The sequence below is a fragment of the Abrus precatorius genome, unplaced genomic scaffold (genome assembly GCF_003935025.1).
Source record: "Abrus precatorius isolate BTA unplaced genomic scaffold, Abrus_2018 Scaffold10, whole genome shotgun sequence".
Classification (NCBI taxonomy): Eukaryota; Viridiplantae; Streptophyta; class Magnoliopsida; order Fabales; family Fabaceae; genus Abrus; species Abrus precatorius.
Genome location: NW_020874292.1, coordinates 17,539,295 through 17,559,089, shown reverse-complemented (window position 1 = coordinate 17,559,089; position 19,795 = coordinate 17,539,295). Strand labels below are relative to the sequence as shown.

General features: G+C 35.4%; 1 protein-coding gene across 6 annotated transcripts; it reads right to left on the bottom strand.

The window, feature by feature from the left end:
- Window positions 1-7,692: 7,692 nt before the first annotated feature.
- Window positions 7,693-18,156, bottom strand: LOC113863809 (histone-lysine N-methyltransferase ATX5-like). 6 transcript variants are annotated; one of them, XM_027497531.1, is made up of 23 exons: window positions 16,854-18,156; window positions 16,546-16,601; window positions 16,218-16,431; window positions 15,753-15,881; window positions 15,566-15,634; window positions 15,386-15,454; window positions 15,192-15,283; window positions 14,929-15,021; window positions 13,482-13,617; window positions 12,917-13,019; window positions 12,718-12,817; window positions 12,164-12,288; window positions 11,723-11,868; window positions 11,253-11,357; window positions 10,846-10,910; window positions 10,465-10,678; window positions 9,791-9,877; window positions 9,594-9,650; window positions 9,432-9,521; window positions 8,954-9,040; window positions 8,721-8,795; window positions 8,380-8,480; window positions 7,693-8,097 (listed from the first exon to the last, which is right to left on the bottom strand). In XM_027497531.1, the coding sequence occupies exons 1-23, from the start codon at window positions 17,610-17,612 to the stop codon at window positions 8,007-8,009; spliced, it is 3,063 nt and encodes a 1,020-aa protein (XP_027353332.1). In that variant the 5' UTR covers window positions 17,613-18,156; the 3' UTR covers window positions 7,693-8,006. The 6 variants fall into 6 exon arrangements, 3 of the variants coding, with proteins under 3 accessions (XP_027353332.1, XP_027353338.1, XP_027353347.1); XR_003504566.1 differs by having other exon boundaries at window positions 7,696-8,097; window positions 9,432-9,484; window positions 16,854-17,905; XM_027497537.1 differs by having other exon boundaries at window positions 8,007-8,097; window positions 15,753-15,866.
- Between the last annotated feature and the right edge of the window lie 1,639 nt (window positions 18,157-19,795).

The window sequence follows — 19,795 nt, the reverse complement described above, 5'->3', positions numbered from 1 at the left end:
AAGATTAGAGCTTTGCAGCAGTCAGCATGCCCAGCCCCTTTAAACAAGCACGTGGTGCTTCAAGCCCATGCACGGTCGTGCTTAAGGCCTTGTATGGCCGTGCTTATCTGCAGAAAGCCCAATAATGAAGAGTTTTTAGGGTTTTCAAATCCTATTAAAGGAAGACCTGATGCACCATTGAAGATATCTTTTACACACAGTTTTTACATCTTGGCTTTTGCTCTGGAATACATCTTTCATCTCGTCTCTCTTGCACGGAATCCTTGGCACATGCTTGGCGAGACTTGGAGTTTCAAGCGATCGTACTTGAAGACTGGGAACTCATCACACTCTAGTTTTTCTATTTCTTTTCTTTATGGCTTTATTCATGAATGTTTTAGTTCTTTTCTTTAGCATGAGTAACTAAGTCCATAGCTAGGGCTATGGGAACTATTGTTTATGAATTTATGGGATTTTGATGTTTAAATCTTAATTTGATTTCTGTTATGTGATTAGATTTTATCCTATTGCGCTTCTTTCTTAATCCTAATTAATTATATCGTCAGGCGACCGTACCTTGGTTAATTAATAGATCTATAGGGTAAAACAAGACAAAAGATTAGGTGGACCAAACCAATCTTTCTCTTCTAATCATTATTAAATTAACAAGTTCATAGGTTCCTTAAGCTTTCTTAAATTGATGTCTTGCATGACCATTGAGGATGTTAATTTAGAGAAAAGAATATTAATATTGCATGACCATTGGGTATTAATAATATTTGTATGAATGATTGGTAATCACAAGAAAATCGGATTTAGAGTTAAATAGAAAAATAACATAAAGGATTGAATGAGAAAACCCATATGCCCTAGGTTCCTCTCCGATAAGTTTAACCAAGATGTGCATTGTATTTCTTGCTCTTAGTTTTATAATTGATTTTATAAATTCTTGTTTTTAATTAATCTCGTATCTTTGAAGCTTAAATAATTGAATTAGAAAATTCTTAGTAATTGGAAAACAATCTTTGTGGGACGATATTTCGGGAACTTAATTTAATAACCCTTTATTACTTCTCGATGGGTACACTTGCCTTCTGAACAGCCTTCATATACAGCATTCAAGTCTTTACATAAACTTTCACGTTTACATCATTTAATTCGATGCAAATTGAATACAAGTATTTAAAACATAATTACATTTGTTGACAAATTAGTAACCCAACAAACTAAACATGGACCAACACTTAATATTTTACTGTGTACTAGAGTTGCCTTTTATAGGCTACAATCTATAATTAATAATAGTAAATGTTTCTTAATCATGAAGAAAGTGGAAAGTGCACCATGTGATTTGTTTGCAGCCTTTTTCAATTTGAATTTTTTCACAATCAGTGCCTATTTCACTGCCGCCTTTTACCAGGCCAATGAAATTGAATAGCTTTGTGATAAATTAAGATTTGGTCCAATAAAAACTTGTGGTGCATACTTGATTTATTTTTGACATTGCCTCCCTTATATCAAGTGTGTAATTTAATCATTTCGAGTATCTTCTTCAACTTGTAAAATAGCTTAGCTTTCAGTGGTTTTGTAAAAATATCTGCAACTTGTTCTTTAGTTGGACAATATTTGATCACTACTTCTTTCTTAGCTACCAGTTCTCAGATTTTATGAAACTGAATATCAATGTGCTTGGATCGTCCATGAAATACTAGATTTTTGCATAATACAATTGCTGACTTATTATCACAAAATATCACTATAGGAGTATCTTGCTTCTGATGCATCACTTCAAGCATTCTTCTCAACCACATTGTCTGGGTTGCACAACTAGCTGCTGCCATGTATTCTGCTTCGGCTGTTGAAAGAGTGACAATAGGTTGTTTCTTTGAGGACCACGATATTGCACCGCTGTCAAGATGAAATGTATATCCTAACGTGCTCTTCCTTGTTTCTACATCTCCTGCCTAATCACTATTTGTATACCCAACAAGTTTCACATTATTATTTTTAGCATAAAAATTCCCTCTGTTAGAGTACCTTTGATATATCTCATAATTCTTTTGGCTCCTTGCAAATGACACACACGTGGCTCTTCCATGAATCTGCTCAGCAGTCCTACTCTAAAGACAATATCTGGTCTAGTAGTAGTCAAATATCTGAGGTTTCCAATCAAGCTTTTGTAATATGTTGAATTAATTCTTCTTTCATCACTATCCTTTTTCAGCTTCAACTTCTCTTCAACAGGTGTTGAGATTGACTTTGAGTTCTCCATCTTGAATTTTTTCAAAATGTCTGTAGTATATTTCTTTTGAGAAATGAAAATTCCATCATTCTGCTAACAACCTCAATGATAAGAAAATATGACATTAGGCCCAAATCTATCATCTCAAAACTTTTAACCATGGCCTCCCTGAATTTTGCAATCATCTTTGGATTATTGCCAATGAAAGTCAGATCATCAACATAATAGCACACAATAAGAATATTATCAGGGTCAACAGATTTGATATATATAGTATGTTCAAACGGGCATCTCTGAAAACCATTCTGCACAAAGTAAGAATCAATCTTCTTATACCATACCCTGGGTGCCTGCTTCAAGCCATACAATGCCTTCTTCAATTTGTAGACTTTATATTCTTTTCCTTCAACTTCATATCCTGCAGGCTGCTCAACATATACTTCTTCCAAAGTGTCATTCAGAAAAGCAGACTTAACATCCATTTGATGAATTTTCCAATTATTTTAAGCTGATAGAGAGATAAGCATACGAATTGTATCTAATCTCACCACAGGAACAAATACCTCAAAATAATCAATACCTAGCTTTTGTTTGTATCTTTTTGCTAATAACCTCACTTTGAAGTAGTCAATTTCTACACTGGGTTTGTACTTAATTTTGTATACCCACTTTACTCCAATTGGCCTTTTGTTTGTTGGTAAGTCTGTCAGCTCCCATGTTTGATTCTTCTCAATGGCATGGATTTCTTCATCTATTGCTTTTATCCAATGTTGATTATTTGAAGCTTCTTCAAATGTTACAGGCTCACAATCTACAAATAAGGAAAAATTGATAATTTCTTCATCAGATGGGTCATTGTCATTACCCACAACATAATCCTCCAATCTGGCTGGTGGTCTCCGATGCCTTTGTGGTCTGCTTGATGTTTCTGTCTCATCAGGTGTTGGACCTACATGTTCGTTCTCCTCTTCATAATTTTCTGGAATTATTGTAGTATCCTTTTGGGCTTTGGAAGACCAATCTCATATTCCTTCTTCATCAAAGGTCACACATCTTTGCTGATAATTACTTTCTTTGTCATTGGATTGCAAAGCTTGTACGCCTTTGAGTTGGTGCTGTAACCAATGAAGGTGCACTTCTCTCCTTTGTCATTGAGCTTCTTTCTGAGTTGATCTGGTACATGGGCATATGCTATACACCCAAAAACTTTGAGATGCTGGATTGAGGGCTTCCTTCCACTCCAAGCTTCTTCTGGTGTTTTATCACAAACACTCTTTGTTGGACATCTGTTCAAAATACACAACAGTAGAAACTGCTTCTGCCCAAAATTCTCTAGGCGGTTGTTTTGCCTTCAACATGCATCTTACCATGTCCATGATTGTCCTGTTCTTTCTTTCTGCTACTCCATTTTGTTGGGGAGTGTATCTGGTTGTCAATTGATGCTGAATTCTATGTTGATCAAAGAGATCTGCACAAGCGAGATATTCTTGGCCTCTATCTGTCCTTAATGCTTTAATTCTACAGCCACTTTGTTTCTCCACAAATGCCTTAAAGGCATCACAAGCTTTTGATTTCTATTTCAAAAATACACCCAAGCTTTTTTGCTAAAGTTATCAATAAAAGTAATAAAATACCTGCTACCGCCATGAGTTGGTGTCTCAACCATGCATAAATCTGAATGGACAATTTCCAATAGCTTTCTTGCTCTCCAGGACTTTCTAGTTGGAAAGGATTCTCTGTATTTCTTTCCAATTTCACATGTCTCACATATACCTTCAGGAATATTTATAACAGGCAAACCAGATACATATTCTTTTCTAGATAAAAAATTTAATCTAGAAAAGTGATAATGTCCAAAGCGCATGTGCCATAACCAGTCAACATTTTGTATAATGGAACTCAGGCAAGGAATTTTATTATGTTGAAACTTCAAAGGAAATAGGCGATTAAAAGTCATTTTTACCTTGGCAATGAATCTCTCATTTTTATCAATCAACGTACAGTAGCCATCACTAATCTTCATGTTGTAGCCTTTCTCTGATAATTGTCCCATGCTCAACAAATTGTGATGAAGACCAGGGGCACAAAAGACATCAGAGATGAAATTTTGAGAACCATCCTTTAATTTGATAGCAATTTGGCCTTTTCCCAAAATAGGAATATTTGAATTATTTTTGAATTTTAGGTAGATTTTACCGTTTCATCTAGTAAAGAAAATAACTCCTTTTTCCCACACATGTGGTTGCTGCAGTTTGTATCTAAGTACCAGATATTTCCATTACCTGCAAAATTATTTGCTGCTAGAAGTAAAGTTTGGGGATTATCAGAACTCTCACCAGCATATTGATATTAATTTTCTGCTATATCTGCTTTTTGTTTGTATCTACAATCTGCAGCTTTTTGTCCAAACTTTCTACAGTAGTAGTAGTTAAAGTTTGTCCTCTCTTGGTGGTTGAAGCCTCTTCTTCCACGGTTGGCAGATCTGAAATTGTGTTCACCTCTCCTTTTATTAGATGTCCTGAAATTGTTGTCTCTCCATTGTTGATTAAAATTACAACAACCTCTTCCTCTGAAGATACCACGTCCTCTACTTCTAAAATTTATATTTCCACCTTCACGACCTCTACTATCTTCACTTTGGTTGGATTCTGCTACGTTGGTAAAATTCACCTGTCTCTTCAAAGCTTCTTTATTTACCTTTTCTGTTTTCTCCAAAAATCTGCTCACATGGCTTTCAATGCTACCTTGCAACTCTGCAACTGTCATGGTGTCAGTGTCATGGGACTTAATTATTGTAGTCACCACATGATCGAACTTTATTGGCATGATGCGTAAAATTTTCTCCACCACCTCGCTCTTAGGGATGTCTTCTCCATACACCCTCGTCTTATCGACAAGTCTGTTACCTGTGAAAAATATTGTTCCACAGTTTCTGAATTGGACATCTCATATCTTTCGTATTCTTGACGCATGGATTGCAGTTTGGATTTCTGAGCTTTCTCTACTCCTTTGTATGACAGCTTCAAAATGTCTCACGCTTCTTTGGCTGTTTTGGCATTTGCTATTTTGCCAAAAATTGAATAATCTACACCTTGGTGAATTTGTGATAGCGCCAAGTGGTCCTTTCTTTGGACTGCATCCTTAGCTCCTTGTTGTAAGCCTGGTTCAATAAAGCTTCAAATATTGTGAGCTTTCAAATGGGTGGACATCAACAATGCCCAATAATTGTAATATAGTTTCCCATCTAATTTGGGACCAGACTAAACAATATTGTAGTTTGTGCCTATCTTTCTCTCTCAAATAGATTCTAAACTTTTTGATAAAGTGGGGACTCTCTTGTTCCTTACACACTCAAACCTTTTGACACAAACTCTCTTACAAACTCACAAAACCAATATTGGATCTAACTAGCTCTGATACCAATTTGTTGTCAAGAAAACATAATAATACTAAAATTTGTGCACACAAAATTAAAAGGAAGAGAATATGAATTTCAATCAATGGATTTTTGGAACAAACACTTAATATTTTGCCATGTACTGGAGTTGCCTTTTATAAGCTACAATCTATAATATAATAATACTAAATGTTTCTTAATCATGAAGAAAACAGAAATTACACCATGTGATTTGTTTGCAGCCTTTATCAATTTGAATTTTTTTCACAATCAGTACCTATTTTACTGCTACCTTTTACCAGGCCAATGAAATTGAATAGCTTTGTGATAAGGTAAGATTTGGTCCAATAAAAACTTGCGGTGCATACTTAATTTATTTCTAACATTAAGGATAAGTCATGATAAGAGAAGAAAAATAATATAAAAATTAAATAAAATTTATTCCATAAATTAAAAATAAATTATCTCTTTAAATTTTAGAAAAATTAAATAACATTAATTTCTAAAAAAATAGAGAAATATTAATTAATTTTAACTCATGAAAAGAATTTAATTATTTTTTTCCCTTAGAAGTACTTATCCACAAGCTTATTAAAAGAACCCCTTATCCCAACTTTTCATTACATTAAAGATAAAAAGACTCTGCATTTTGATTTAACGGCATCATTAGTATGAGAGATATATGATCTAATAATGGAACAATAATTATTTCTCTGAAATATGTTATATCGAAAAAATGAAATTTATTTAAAGTGATTTTTCAGTGAAATCTTAATAAATATGTCAAGCCATATTTCGCCCTTTAACGTATGTGTAGTTATTACCGAGCAATGAACTGAACAAATCCGTGATTTTGAGTTGAATAGACAATGGAATTGCGAATGAGATCGGAAGAGGAGGAATTAGGGATCGTAGATGAAGTGTTGGTGAAATTTTAGTATAGATTTTCTAATAGTAGATCAGACATAATGGTTCAATTTTGGAGAAGATAAAAAGAATTTTTGCGTGTTTATGTGTCATTTCAAATTTTTGTTCTTTTTAGTTCAACAAAATTCCTTGTTTAAATTACAAACAAGAAATTTTAATGTACAACATTTAAAATTTCTTCTTCTTGTCCTGTATTATGTTGGGCCTTAGCCTGTAGGGCCCTCCTTTATTACACTCTCCTTAATCGTAGTCTCCTTCCCATTTTTGACATGGACTCAACCTTTCTCCTCACCACTTCTTTTTCTTGTTGGGCTTGAAAAAAAACTTGAACCTGTGTTGGTTCAAAACATCTCCAACATTATGTGCCCTTTCTCAAGACCTTTTTCCATCGCTCGAGCTAAATTCATCAACTGAGAACGTGGAATGGGACCCAATGCCTAGGGACTACAAATATGATTGCAGATTTCTTCTTGCAACTGGTGAAACTGGTTATTGGGCAATATCTTCTTCACCTGTGCTGTAAGCCGCTCAAACTCGTGTGTATACTCATCAACACTTCCCTTCCATTGTAGCGCCGATACTTGTTCGTAAATATCTCCATCTCGTATACTTCCGTACTGCTCCATCAACTCCATTTTGAATTGCTCCCATATCAAATCTCCATCGTCATCCAACAGGGAAATAAAAAAATGGATGGTAGAACCTTCCCTGCAAAGTTGGGCTAAATTGATGTGCAAATCTTGATGGGTTTCTTGCACTCGGAAATAAAGATAAAATGATAATTTTGTAACTTATTTAGTAAACATAATAGAATGTAAAAGTTAGATAAAATAGGATAGGATAAGAATATACATCTTTTAATCTGATAATCTTATTCTACGATTAATGCATACTAAAATCTCAAATTAGATAATATTATGTTATCTATTTATTTTTATCCAAGCATATCATAAATTATTAGTTAGATAAACAGTAAAAATAAGATAGTATAAAAAAGTTATCCTTTTGTTGTTATTACCAACAATCGGAGTCTTAAAGAGTCTAACTTTGATACGCCCAGCAATTAATCCCTATTTATACAGAGCTAACTTTCCCGGCATAAATAGATGAGTAAAGGACAACATAAGCGAAGCTCGCAAAAGCAAGGCAGCAAGAATTGGTTTAACATTAAATTAAGAAAATAAAGTAATATTTTCTGCCACATTTACAAAAGAGCCAAAAAACTGCTAAATCTATAGCTTTTATTAAGCCTTGATGAATGTCAAAGGAAAGCGAAACTATAAGAAACCACTAGAGGGGTAAAAGACAAATCTATGCCACAATTTTCTTTTTCCTATACTTTTTCATATACTTTGACTAAAATTACAGCTTGGGTTTAACTGTGAGGTTCCCGCTGATGAGGGGATGGGTTAGTACTTCCTTGCGGAGAAACAATACTTGTCATCACGATCTGAATAAATCCTAATTCATGAATTTCCGGCAATTCGGAGCGTTACATAAACAAGGGACTTTAAATTCATCAGGTTCATCAGGATCAAACAAATAGTCATACCTGCCAGTTACAATCAACATAAGTTTAAAAAGGAATTTAATAAAAGAAAAGAGAAGAGCTAGTAACATAATTCTAATAACTCTCTGGTATTGGTTAAAATTTACGTGGGTTCCATCAAAACGGAGAGTTGGACATTGAGACCCACGTCATCTAGTGAGACCAATATGGATTATAGTGTGTTGCATAATATGTTTGTGTATTGCTAGTATTTCTAGCATGCTGAAATGCACATGCACACATGAACATATGCAGCACAAGTGAGAAATACAAACGGGGATATACGTTAGCTCATCGCCAGCAGGTACATCAGTCTTAGCAATGAGAGCAATCCGGCTCTCATCATCACCCACACTCATGATCCTTGCATAGCAATTTGGCATACACTGTGTAAACATGAACAAAGAAACTGGTCAGATATCACGACAAATAACCAGTAATGAGGTAACAACCGAACAAGGGAAGCAATAATGCACAAAAATGAATATCAGCAATGTTTGGCTCCTACTGGAGGAAAATGTATCTCCTGCTTTTAAGATTGCTCTCTGAATTTTTGAAGGGAGCAATCTCAAGTTCCAACCAAGAAAACTGTGCAGTGTGTTATCCAGTGAGCTTGGTTGACTTACAGAATGGTTAATTAGCCGCGCTATGTTTCCTTTATCAGTGGCATCTACAACCACTTCTTCACTTATCTTGAAAAGCTGCAAAAATAAAGAAACCAGGACAATTTAATGTGATAAGATACAAACAATTAAGAAGAGCAGAGAAAACCTAACATAAAGAGAAGTCCAATAATGTTTTGGTATTTAAATCTAGTGGTCAAACAAAAGGAACAACACGGGTGGGGCAAAAGGCTCACATAGCAGTCTTTCCCTTCCAATCTATATTGTGCCTCCCTTAGATCTGCAATGCTGCGCCTCACTTGTTCACCCCGATATTCTAGAACCTGTTTGGTTATAAATCGTACTCATTATTATTACAATAAAGGCTGTATTCTGATTTACATGGAAATGAAACACAATGGATGATCATTGAACATAGATTTTATGCTTCGGCAAATATTAAAATCATATTTCATGCCAAAATAGATGTAAAAGAGAATTAATTTTGTCAACATCTAAACCAGAAATCAACACAAAAGGGTATATTCTTAAGACAAAACCAACCCTATAAAAGAAAATATACAAAGCAAAAGAAATGGAAATTAAACTTTGTCAGGCTTTGCAGCATTTCTACATCTCAAATTCATGCAGAACACGAGACAATAAATTATGTCCAAAAGACTTCCAAATTCTCAAATAGGCCAAGATATCATGTGTAATCTTTATAATTTATACCATTTCTCCTTCTTGAATATTTCGACGTGCAAAGAGGCCCCATCCATGTATGCCTGATCTACCAAAGCAAACTCGTTCATTTTCAGTTCTCTGAAATCATGCAAGACAATCAGAAAATTGATCATCGGAACCAATAAAACACTTAAGAAAGAGGGGATTTACCTGTAAATGATAAAGGCGTTCTCTGAAAGAAGAAAATGCCTGGGGCTCTTCTACCACCTGTTTGAGGGAAAGGGATGAGCAAAGAGTGAAATGGGGTGGTGGTGGATGGTGGGGCCTGGACATGTTTAAATCACACATTCAAGCTAAAACTACGAATAGGAAAATCCCATTTAATTTGGAGAAGATAAAGGATTTACTCTGTGTGCACTTAAACTCCGTATTGCATCTAAAGGATGATTGTAGTGACCCCTTACGTGATGAGCAATGGCTTCATCTGCTGTTCTCTACCAAGTAGAAAAGATAAAAAGAGATTTTATTTTTCATCAACTGATAAAGATGCAAAACGACAGACAGTGGTCCAAACAAGGTCTCGGTAGTAAATATAGAAGTAGAGGAATCAAAATAAAAAGCAGTACGCATGACTTTCACCATTGCATCACATACAAGTGAGTCTGCATCCATGCAATAGCCAGCAAGCACATTTGGCAAGGTAACATTAGTTGTTAACAAAATGCATTATATATAGGTAACGTTGATTGACATTGGGTAACAATATCACAAACATTTAATCACAAAAGCACTTTCACTGGAAATACAAGTGATTTTTTAACATCAGCCTATAAGAAAACTATGGAAGAAAGGTTTTCGCTAGGAAAGAAAGCATTAATTGTATTGGAAATATGGAACTCCATTATTTCTTTTTTCTTAATAAAAACTTTCTACTTTTGTTTTCTTAAAATTAGCCTTAAAGAGTAATGTAAACAAAACTAAAACATAAATAGAATAAACAATGTAAAATAGAAATTGGAGAATGTTATTTTGATTAAGCCGAACATTTACCAAGAAAAAACAAAACAAAAATCTGAGCTACCTTTTTTGCATGATTTGTTCTTTGAAAGATACGACACCTAGCAGCAGAGAATGGCTCATGTCCAGTGTTATCTGCAGGAGAAGTGTCTTCAACCTTTATTCTGTTAGCTGAAATTAACCTTGACCCAGCTTTCTTCTTATTTTGGAGAAGGCTTTTGGTTGAAATGACTCCAAGAGGGGTTTGCATAATCAAAACAGTATCTGGATTGGGAGCTCTGCAAAAAAATATAGACATGATTAAGATGAAAAAATGAAATAATGAATTTCAAATAAGCCCATTTTCTATGTGCAATTTTAAAAACAGTGTTTGACAAAAGCTACTGCGGTAAAAGAACCAGTAGAAAGGAATAAAAGTAAAATCATGCAATTTAGGATCCTATACCTGTGGTAAGCACAATAAGAAACCATTTTTGTTGTCTGTTTACCATTCTTCTCCATACAATGCAACTGCATTTACAGGGGACAAAAGTTAAAAACCATTTCATGGATCATAAATTGTCCATAAGAAAAAATGCAACTTGTCAACTTAAAGTAAGCCATGATACAGAATAATATTCAAGATAATGAAGTATATTTTAATGTTGACTATTGGCAATGCTCTGCTTGAAATTAAGCATTTTAATTAAATTAAAAGTTCAAACAAGAAAAGCAAGGCAAAAATCTAATGGTGACTAACTGCAATCAGTCATCAAATTCTATGATAAAAACTAAAATCACATTGCATAAATCAGGATAATAAAATGAATATGACATGAAGTAGGAACCAAGTTAACCCGAGTGAATCCTCACCTCCATGCGATAACCAGCCCGAGATGCACACATGGCATGGAAATAAGTGGAACACTTGCAACATTGTGTGCACGAACCATGAATTTGCTTGCAAATAACACAAATCTGGAATTCAATTAATGCAGGCTTTAGATTGCATTGGCATATATAAGTTACGACCAGACTAAGAGACATCTATATCATTCAAGATACTAGATTTGTTGAGAGAAATAATTAAATCAGATAGATACTGATAATCTTTATAACGTGGTACGAATGAATTCTGTAATGTGGCATAAAATATGGAAAGAATAAATTACACCAATCAGTGATTAATACTATTTAGCTGTGTAAAAATCTTATTTTTTATTTGAAATCAAATGTTAAATACACCATAAAGATATAGTGATGTACTATGCTTTTCCTTAAAAAGAAAACGATATTAAGTACATTTTGAAACAGAGTAAGAAAGGTGGTAACCAATATCCCACCTTCACAAAGGAATTTGACGGAATACTCAAAACACCCAAAGCAGGCTCCATCTTCTCATCACTAGCAAAAGATACTTCAGGTCGAAACCAAGCACAAGTGACATGAACCCATAATGTGTCAACATCAGTTGGCTTTAGAGCACCACCTGAGAGGTCCAATCATATTTCAGAGGATAAGACTATAGACGTTATAACAAAGTAAAGATAAGTGAAAAATAAATTTACCAAAGTTGCTTGCTAGTATCATAAACATAATAGTCAAAAGAGGGGAAGAAAAATAAAACTGAATTATATGCATATACAAGGTTTAGAAAATTGAGTGGGGAAATTGTGCAAAATATAATTCACAAGGCGATGGTGAGTCTATGACTCTATAGCATCATCAAACAAGTAAAAGGATAATTTATATAGAATACATCTCAAATATTATGGAAGACACACCTTTTACTGGACAAAGACAACACTCCCGCTTGATCTCAGGCGTTTCACAAGCTTTACAAACCCATGACGTAAAGTCTCGAACATTTCTTGCTCCATAGCATTCTTGATGAACGGCTATTTGACATCTATAAAATATATAATGCATTCCTATATTAATTGCAATGCAATTCATCATTAAGTGCAAAAAAAAAAAGGAAACGAGAAAGCCTTGCTTGATAGTTAAAGCTTGCAGAAGAAAATAAAGGTTTTATAAACAAACTGTTTCATTGTTCTAACTGATAAGTGATGATGGAAAGGCTGCAAAAATGTTTAGGCAAAGCAAAATGACAGACTGCCGTACATAGAATAAGAACAACATAAGAAAGGGTGCATATTATTGTCAAATGCATTTGACGAAAATACATTTGACAAAAATGCTGGTGGTACCTTTTCCATAATATCATTTCAAGATATTGACATAAATTAAATCCATTGTTAATCGTCCAAACATTTATCTGATACAAAATTTTTAGACCTACGCATTTTAATCCCTATAAATAACTGAAGATGCTTACCGGTTGCAAATGATGATTTTGTTGTAGTCCCAATCTTCAACCCATCTACATACAGCACATCGTTCTGTAGTCCACTTAGCACAAACTGGTTCATACCTCTCTGTCAGAGAAAATAGCAGTACCATTATCATTCAGAAATTCATCTAGAAAACTTACCACATTGTAAAGTTGAACATAATAGGAAGGAGTTGAAAGGTACCTTGCAAAAGAGTAAGCAACTTCTGCTTCTTTTCTTTCAAGGAAGGCCTTTTAGGTTTCACAGAAGCTACAGCATTAGCATGAAACTCAGCCAATTGTAGCATCTGAGATGTCAAAAAGAATTGGATTAGTTTCTTACAATAAAGGCCTTTCCCCCAATAAATCTGCAACATGAATCTTTCTTTTAAGCGTCCCTTATGCTAATCATAAGAGACTAATATTATAAGTTCCTACATATTCTTAATAGGCCAGTATCATAGGCATTTTGACACTGAAGACTTTATAATAAAAATAATATATGAATGTTGATGAACAGTGATATTATAAAATTTAATATGTAAAAAATTTCAATTAACAATACTAATTGGTAAAGTAGAATATAATAAATGTATACAAGAACATCAAACGTCTTGACTAAATTACAAGTCTAGAAAGAGGATGGTTTGGACACTACAATAGTCATTATAAGAGTGTAACCACATAAATAAGTAGCATATTTTCACGGCAAACAAATAAGGAGTAAGGAGTAATATGCACCAAAATAAATAATATAGTGATATACGAACCCATTTTTCCAGTGATAACATGGATGCTTTCACCCGAATACTTGTTCTCCAATTTCTATATTTGGAACCAGTGTGGTGTTCCCATTCGCCAAGTGCTTGTTTCCTATTCTCGCAAAAACCACACTTGCACAAAACTCTAAAGGAAAACATGACCAACAATAAAAAAAAATCATTTCCTCCATATCACAACCAAAAAGAAGAAACAGATTATTTAGACATGATCACCATGTCCCATTAAAAACTAACATCAAATATCAGTAAATTTAAAACATGGCAGTGTTTAATTATTTAGGCATCTCTCAAATTTTACTTTACCCCCATCAGATCAACACAAAAAAGCCCAGACAACAAAAGCCACTAATATTTCCTACAAGCTCACATTCATGGAACATGTTAGGATTCAGAGACAGAATTCAGGAAGAATTAAAGAAGAAAAAGAACTTTTATTAATTATTTGAAGAAGGGATTACAAGAATCCCCCAGAGCGACAGCTCCTCCCAGAGAATGAAATTCTCCCTTCTCTTATTCCAAAGCCATCCCCTAATAACCAAAACTGACTGCTTAAATAAAGAATAGCTAAACTAATCTAATCCTTATCTCTTCTAACAAACTATCCCAAGCTTATCTTATTCAAAATCCCAACTAACTTCCTATTAAGCCCTTGTTACTGATTATTGGCTTTCTTCTTATGGGAATAAACCCGCCAAACAGTAGGCATCATCGGACTAGCATCCAAGAGGCCTTTATTGCGGGTTTGAGTCCCATCAGAACATACACAAGATCATGTGTAAAACTGCAAACTGTCATCATCAATTTTCATTTATTGGAGTCAGGGTCCTAAATTTCATATTCTGAATGCGGAATTTTCATGAATTAGAATTGAAGAAAAGCATATAAAAAAATAAAATAAAATTGGGAATCAAAGCTAAACATGTCTAACTAATAATCCATTTAAGTTGATATGGAATTTGACTTGTATACTTAAACATATTGTTTGGCATGAGTGTGGGTGGAAACTTGGCCAGTATTCAAATTAATGAAAATTAGGATTCCTTCCACTAGAGCAAGATAAAATATTCTTTCAGCATAGCTTTTCAGTTAGCCATCAGGCTGCTAATCACAGGGAACTTAAGCAAAAGAACTTAAGCACCGATGTTATTAAATTTCTCGTCAGTATTTTTTTTTTCTGTTAAATAGAAAAGCCTCATAAAGAACTAATGTCACCTTCTCCCTCCTTATTAAGAAAAAAATAATCAGCGTAAGACAGGCAAGTGATTGGATGTTTTAATTACCAATCTAGAAAAAGTATTAATCTATTCAACTTGCTACACCATTTTAAATATAAATGGTGATAACTGGTAAGTAATAAATAACTATAGTTACTAGAGAGCAATGATGATAGGTACAAAAAATTATATAAAATACTTCTGAAGGAGTTCATGCTTACAAGTGAAGGCTTGGAAAATATATGCCTTCCACACCATTGCAGAGAACAGTGACCTTGTTCGGAAGCAATAGTTTCCCCCTGCTTTCATTCAATCTATATCAACACTATAGTCAGTAATAATAATCCCAAGAATAAAAACGACAGTTTTAAGAAATCTAATAAAAATATGATAAATTGGTATATGAACTTGAATCCTAAAATTACAAAGAACTTACTAAGTTAAGCTACAAATAGGCACAGAGAAAAAGAACCGCATAACTTACTTCACTTTTGACTGTGATTTTTCTGAATCGGATAACTCAAAATCAAACTTCACTTTGCATGTAGGGCAGAAATAATCAGTGCCTCCCAGAGTCTTCAAAAAAAAAATATCTCAATCAGAAGAAAACAAAATGTCTTTACTGAGCTTTGAATGTGGAGAAGGGATAACATTTAGATGCAAGAGTAATGGATAAACCTTGAAAAGTTTGCCGTAAATTTTGTCGCATTCTGCATGCACCCATACTTTACATCCATCGCAGCAAGCCTAATTCAAAGAGAATAACCCAAAAGGGGAAACAAAATCAATACTAAAAAAATAAAAGTTGACATGAAAACAACATAACCTTAAGTAGCTGACAGGATCAAACTAACTCACCCAACTTCCGCTATCCGAATGATTCCAAATTTTCTTGCATATGCCACAATAATATTTTGATTTCGGTAACTGTCCAAAGGGAAATCGATTTCAAAGACAACAAAATATAAATTTTTAAAGAAATAGAGTAATTCAGTTATGTTTCCACAACAGACTTAAGTATAAACTGTAGGCAATTTGCACAAACCCTAGCACATGTTTTACATAGGAATTCACTGCCAGGAATCAAATCTTTCGTTTTCTTTGACATTTTGAAAGGAAGCTCCAATCCGCATACTTCACAAGGTCGCATGTCTTTCTTCTTATCAAATAAATTCTACACATGGAATCCAAACCAATAAACAATTAGTTTAACTTGTCCAAATGTCAGTTGGCGTCCTCACTTCTGCATTTTAGAGTAGTATGGAGTATGGACAATGGCATAACAATAATTACAACAGCAAAGTAAAATAAATCAGTATGTCAAATCTATAAGTCAGTATCAGGCCTACCAATCAGGAAAGAAAGTGCCGCAGTGAAATTTCAGAAGTGAATTTAAGTTCAAAATTATCAACTTTCCTTAATTATCTTCTAAACATGACACATGAGTACATTAATAGCCATGCAGATCTCCAAATGATGAAACAAATATATTAGCTGAATTATTGTTTACCTGATTCAGAAAGCGACATGCTGCATTTTGGTTTGAACCAGTGACCTCCTGAAAGCCTTTCGGAATCAAATTACCGCAACCAGCGTTACCAGCTGCAGTGTTAATATCTGTTATCAACTTCTCTGTAAAGCCCTGATCTGCCAAAAATGCCTCCTCTATTGCCGCTTGAAACTCAGCAGGATTACAGCAACTCAATTCAGACTGTCCCTGAAACCTAATTCAAGTAATATAACTCATAGTAAGCTGAAAGCACAAATTCTTCAGGAAAGAAAAGTAAGAACTATAATCCTAGACAACATAAACAGAAAGACAACCAGCAACTGTGCACCTGTCTACATGATCAATGAATGGAAAAATCATCCCATACTTGACCCATGCATAGTCCTGCCCAGTATCACAAAACAAACGTCATTAACTTTAAACATCCAGATTGCTAAACATCAAGCTCAAGCTTTTAAATTGCGGTTGAAACTGCATTACAATAACTGAAATTGTAGAAAACTACAGGACATAATTGCAATCTAGATGCGGAGCTTCCAAAATGACGACATTATAAGCCCCATTTCTGGTTGCGAACCGCAATTTAAAACCATGAGAAAAGAAGTTCAAAGGAAAACAGCAAATAAATAATAATACCCTATGATTTTCACTCCCAGAGTGGCCAAGAAACATGACACAAGCAGCATCAGGTATACAGGACTTCAAAACAAGCTCAGGTGCCTGACACATAGGATCAATGACAATGGCAGGCCAAAAGGGCTCCTTCTTCCTTGCCTTGGCCCACACTATATCCCCAGCATAAAAGTCTTCTGGTCCATACAACCCATCCTTCTTCTTCGTCTCCAAAACACCCTCATTGCCCCTCAACTCCACAAACCCCTTTCTGGCATCAAAATTCTTATGCAGCACCTCCTCACACAATGCAGAATACCCCCGACCCTTGTGACCGATATTGCTCTTCCCTTTTCTCTGTGGCAATTTCTTCACACTCTCAACCTCCTCATCATCATAGCCGGTAGCAATTTTGTTGCTATCCTTTCTCCAATCCTCAATTATCGAATCATTGAACCGCGACGGCAGCGCCTGAACCCGCCCCCGCGACGTTCGCACCAGCGCCGGCCGCGAACCGTTCTTCTTGTCACCTCTGTCTTCGTCGCCCTTGGAGTTCGGCTCCACTTTGCAGCTCTTCTCCGAAGCCGCGCCGGCGCCAAGTAAGCCGGAAAAACTAGCGGGAATTACCCCGGCGAAGAGATTCAAAGGGTAGCAATAACCATTCGTCTTTCTTTTCTTCTTCTTCCGCTCCGCCGCGGACTCGTCGCCCTCGCTCGGCGAGTCGCCGAGTCTGCGCCGTTTCAGACTCGGCATTTCGGATTTCAGGCTCCGCTTGATTATCATTATCGAAAGAAGGCACGATCAAATATTCGGGGTTGTAAATTTCACTCCCGAGAATCGAAACCGGAGACAGAACATAAACCCTAATTCTGAAAGGAATAGAATTCTTCCGCAAAACAGAGCAACAGGGGGAAGAGCGAAACCGGGACGCAAGTTGAAATCCGGAGCAAGGAAGCAAGAAGTGTTCGTAGAGAAAGAAGGAATTGAATTACGATAATGTCGGGAAGTTTCGATCAACGAGTCGAATGAAGCAGAGAAGAAAAGAGGGATCTGTTTTCGGCGAACTGAGGAGCGCTCTGAAGAGAAGTATTAAAAAAATACTTTTGTATGGAAAAAAATAAATTCCCAGATAAATTGCAATGAAATAGTATTTAAAGATAGAAAAAAATGAAGGAAAATCCAATAGGGGAAATTTTTTTAGGGAGGAAAAGTAGGAAAGGGTGACGACAGAGTAGGGCTAGGAGATAGAGAAAGAGAGGGAAGTTTCGGCGTTATCTTGAGCGAGTTAAATGTTTTATGCGCTTGTGTATAAATGAGTTCAATGGGAGTGCGTTACTTTGGCGTCACGTGTTGGCAGTGAGATTTGGTTCTTGCAAAGGAGTGAGTGAACCTGGTGAATGGCGATCGATGGTTCAGCAACATGGACCCGTGCCTGTGTCAGCGTTGCAATTGCAACATTGCAGGCTATAAGACACAGAAATATGGAATTAATAAGACCGCCATAATTTGTTCCCAAAAATATGGAGTCTTACTAATTTGTCACTTGCATGCGTGTGTGTTCATGGATGGTAAATGTCATCGTGTTCTTTTGTCATTATCTTCCCTTGCACCATTGTTGTATCCTAAAATTTGTGTTTCTTGTTAGGATTCCATTATTTTTAGCATGTTTTGAATTCTCCGGTGGCGGGGTTGCCAGATTTTTGGGTTGGGATGTAAATTTGCACTCCACGAGCATTTTTATTTTTTTGGGTGTTTGTTGTTTTATGTTAATTTGAAATGCTGTGGATTTGACCAGATTACGTTTTGAAATTCGATAATGGCTTGGTCCGAAAGTTTTGTTTGACAGAGCCTTCTCGTGTGCGGACGACGTGCAACAGTGCCTAGACCAGTCCCAAGCACATTTATTCAGAGTTAGTGAGCTTGAAGATTTTTTTTTTTTGTTGTTATTCATTGTGAAGTTTACCACTCACTAATTGGGTTTGCGATTTTGGAATTTGTTACGCTGTAATGGAAATTGAGCATGTGTTTGAATTGAAGAACAGCGTTGGCTAGTGGCTATTTGTCCGCGCGAAACATGAGTTTCGGTTCCCTACCCCACCCACCAATATATCTTTGCTATGTTTTATTTAATGGGTAGCTTTTTTGAGTCGGTGGCTGAAACGTATAAACTGATTTCAATAGAAATTACTCACTATTTCCGCAATTCACATCTCAATTTTATTTATTGTTTTCAATTTTTAATTTTGAATAATTTTTAAAGAGAGAAAGTCATCTCCCTCCGGGGCGGAAGGGCTGATTCCATTTCTAATAAATGAGTTAATAAAAATATACCCTTTGAGAAATTTGCAGGATTAAAGTGAAAGCCATGGAAGGACGAATCCAAAGCATTGATGAAGTCTCGTTTCTAAACCCTAGAAAGTAGGCATGTAAGGAGAATATACCCTTTGCGAACATCCAATTTCTTGCTAAATGGATAAGAATCTTATCCCAAAAAGGACTAGCATACGTACATGGGTTATTCAGTTCGAAAACTGCTCTAGAGGATTGATGGAAGATGAAAAGAAACCTGTTTAAAATCTATATAGGGGATAGATATAGGGGAGCAATTTAAAATAGACGATGTGGTCTCTGACTAATAGGGTGAGGTTTTGAAGGCAAATTGACATGTTATCGTGAATCAACAAAGCATGAGGTTGTAAGCACGTGGCAGTGGTGAAGGAGAAAGTCTGATTCAGAGGGCTTTATGAATACCAGTAGGTATAGGACCCACATAGTAACGGAGATCTAAGTATATCTGATTGATCCACCGGGAAATAGCATTAGAAATAACAACTATTTTGCTTCCAGTTTTTCACTACAGTGGATCTTAACTTTGCTTCAAATTCAGCAACACGATGGATATAATATTTGAGACATAAGATTTAGAATTGTGGGGATGCATTTTTCTTTTCTCTGTTCCCTGCAGA

Bases quoted from the DNA above. Each gene is read 5' to 3' on its own strand.
- LOC113863809 (XM_027497531.1), bottom strand. From the start codon at position 17,612: ATGATAATCAAGCGGAGCCTGAAATCCGAAATGCCGAGTCTGAAACGG. The intron at 15,284-15,385 runs GTTTATCCATTA...TTTTTTTTGAAG, and splicing joins TTTACGGCAAACTTTTCAAG to ACTCTGGGAGGCACTGATTA. The intron at 9,522-9,593 runs GTAAATCCCCTC...GCATGATTTCAG, and splicing joins AACGCCTTTATCATTTACAG to AGAACTGAAAATGAACGAGT.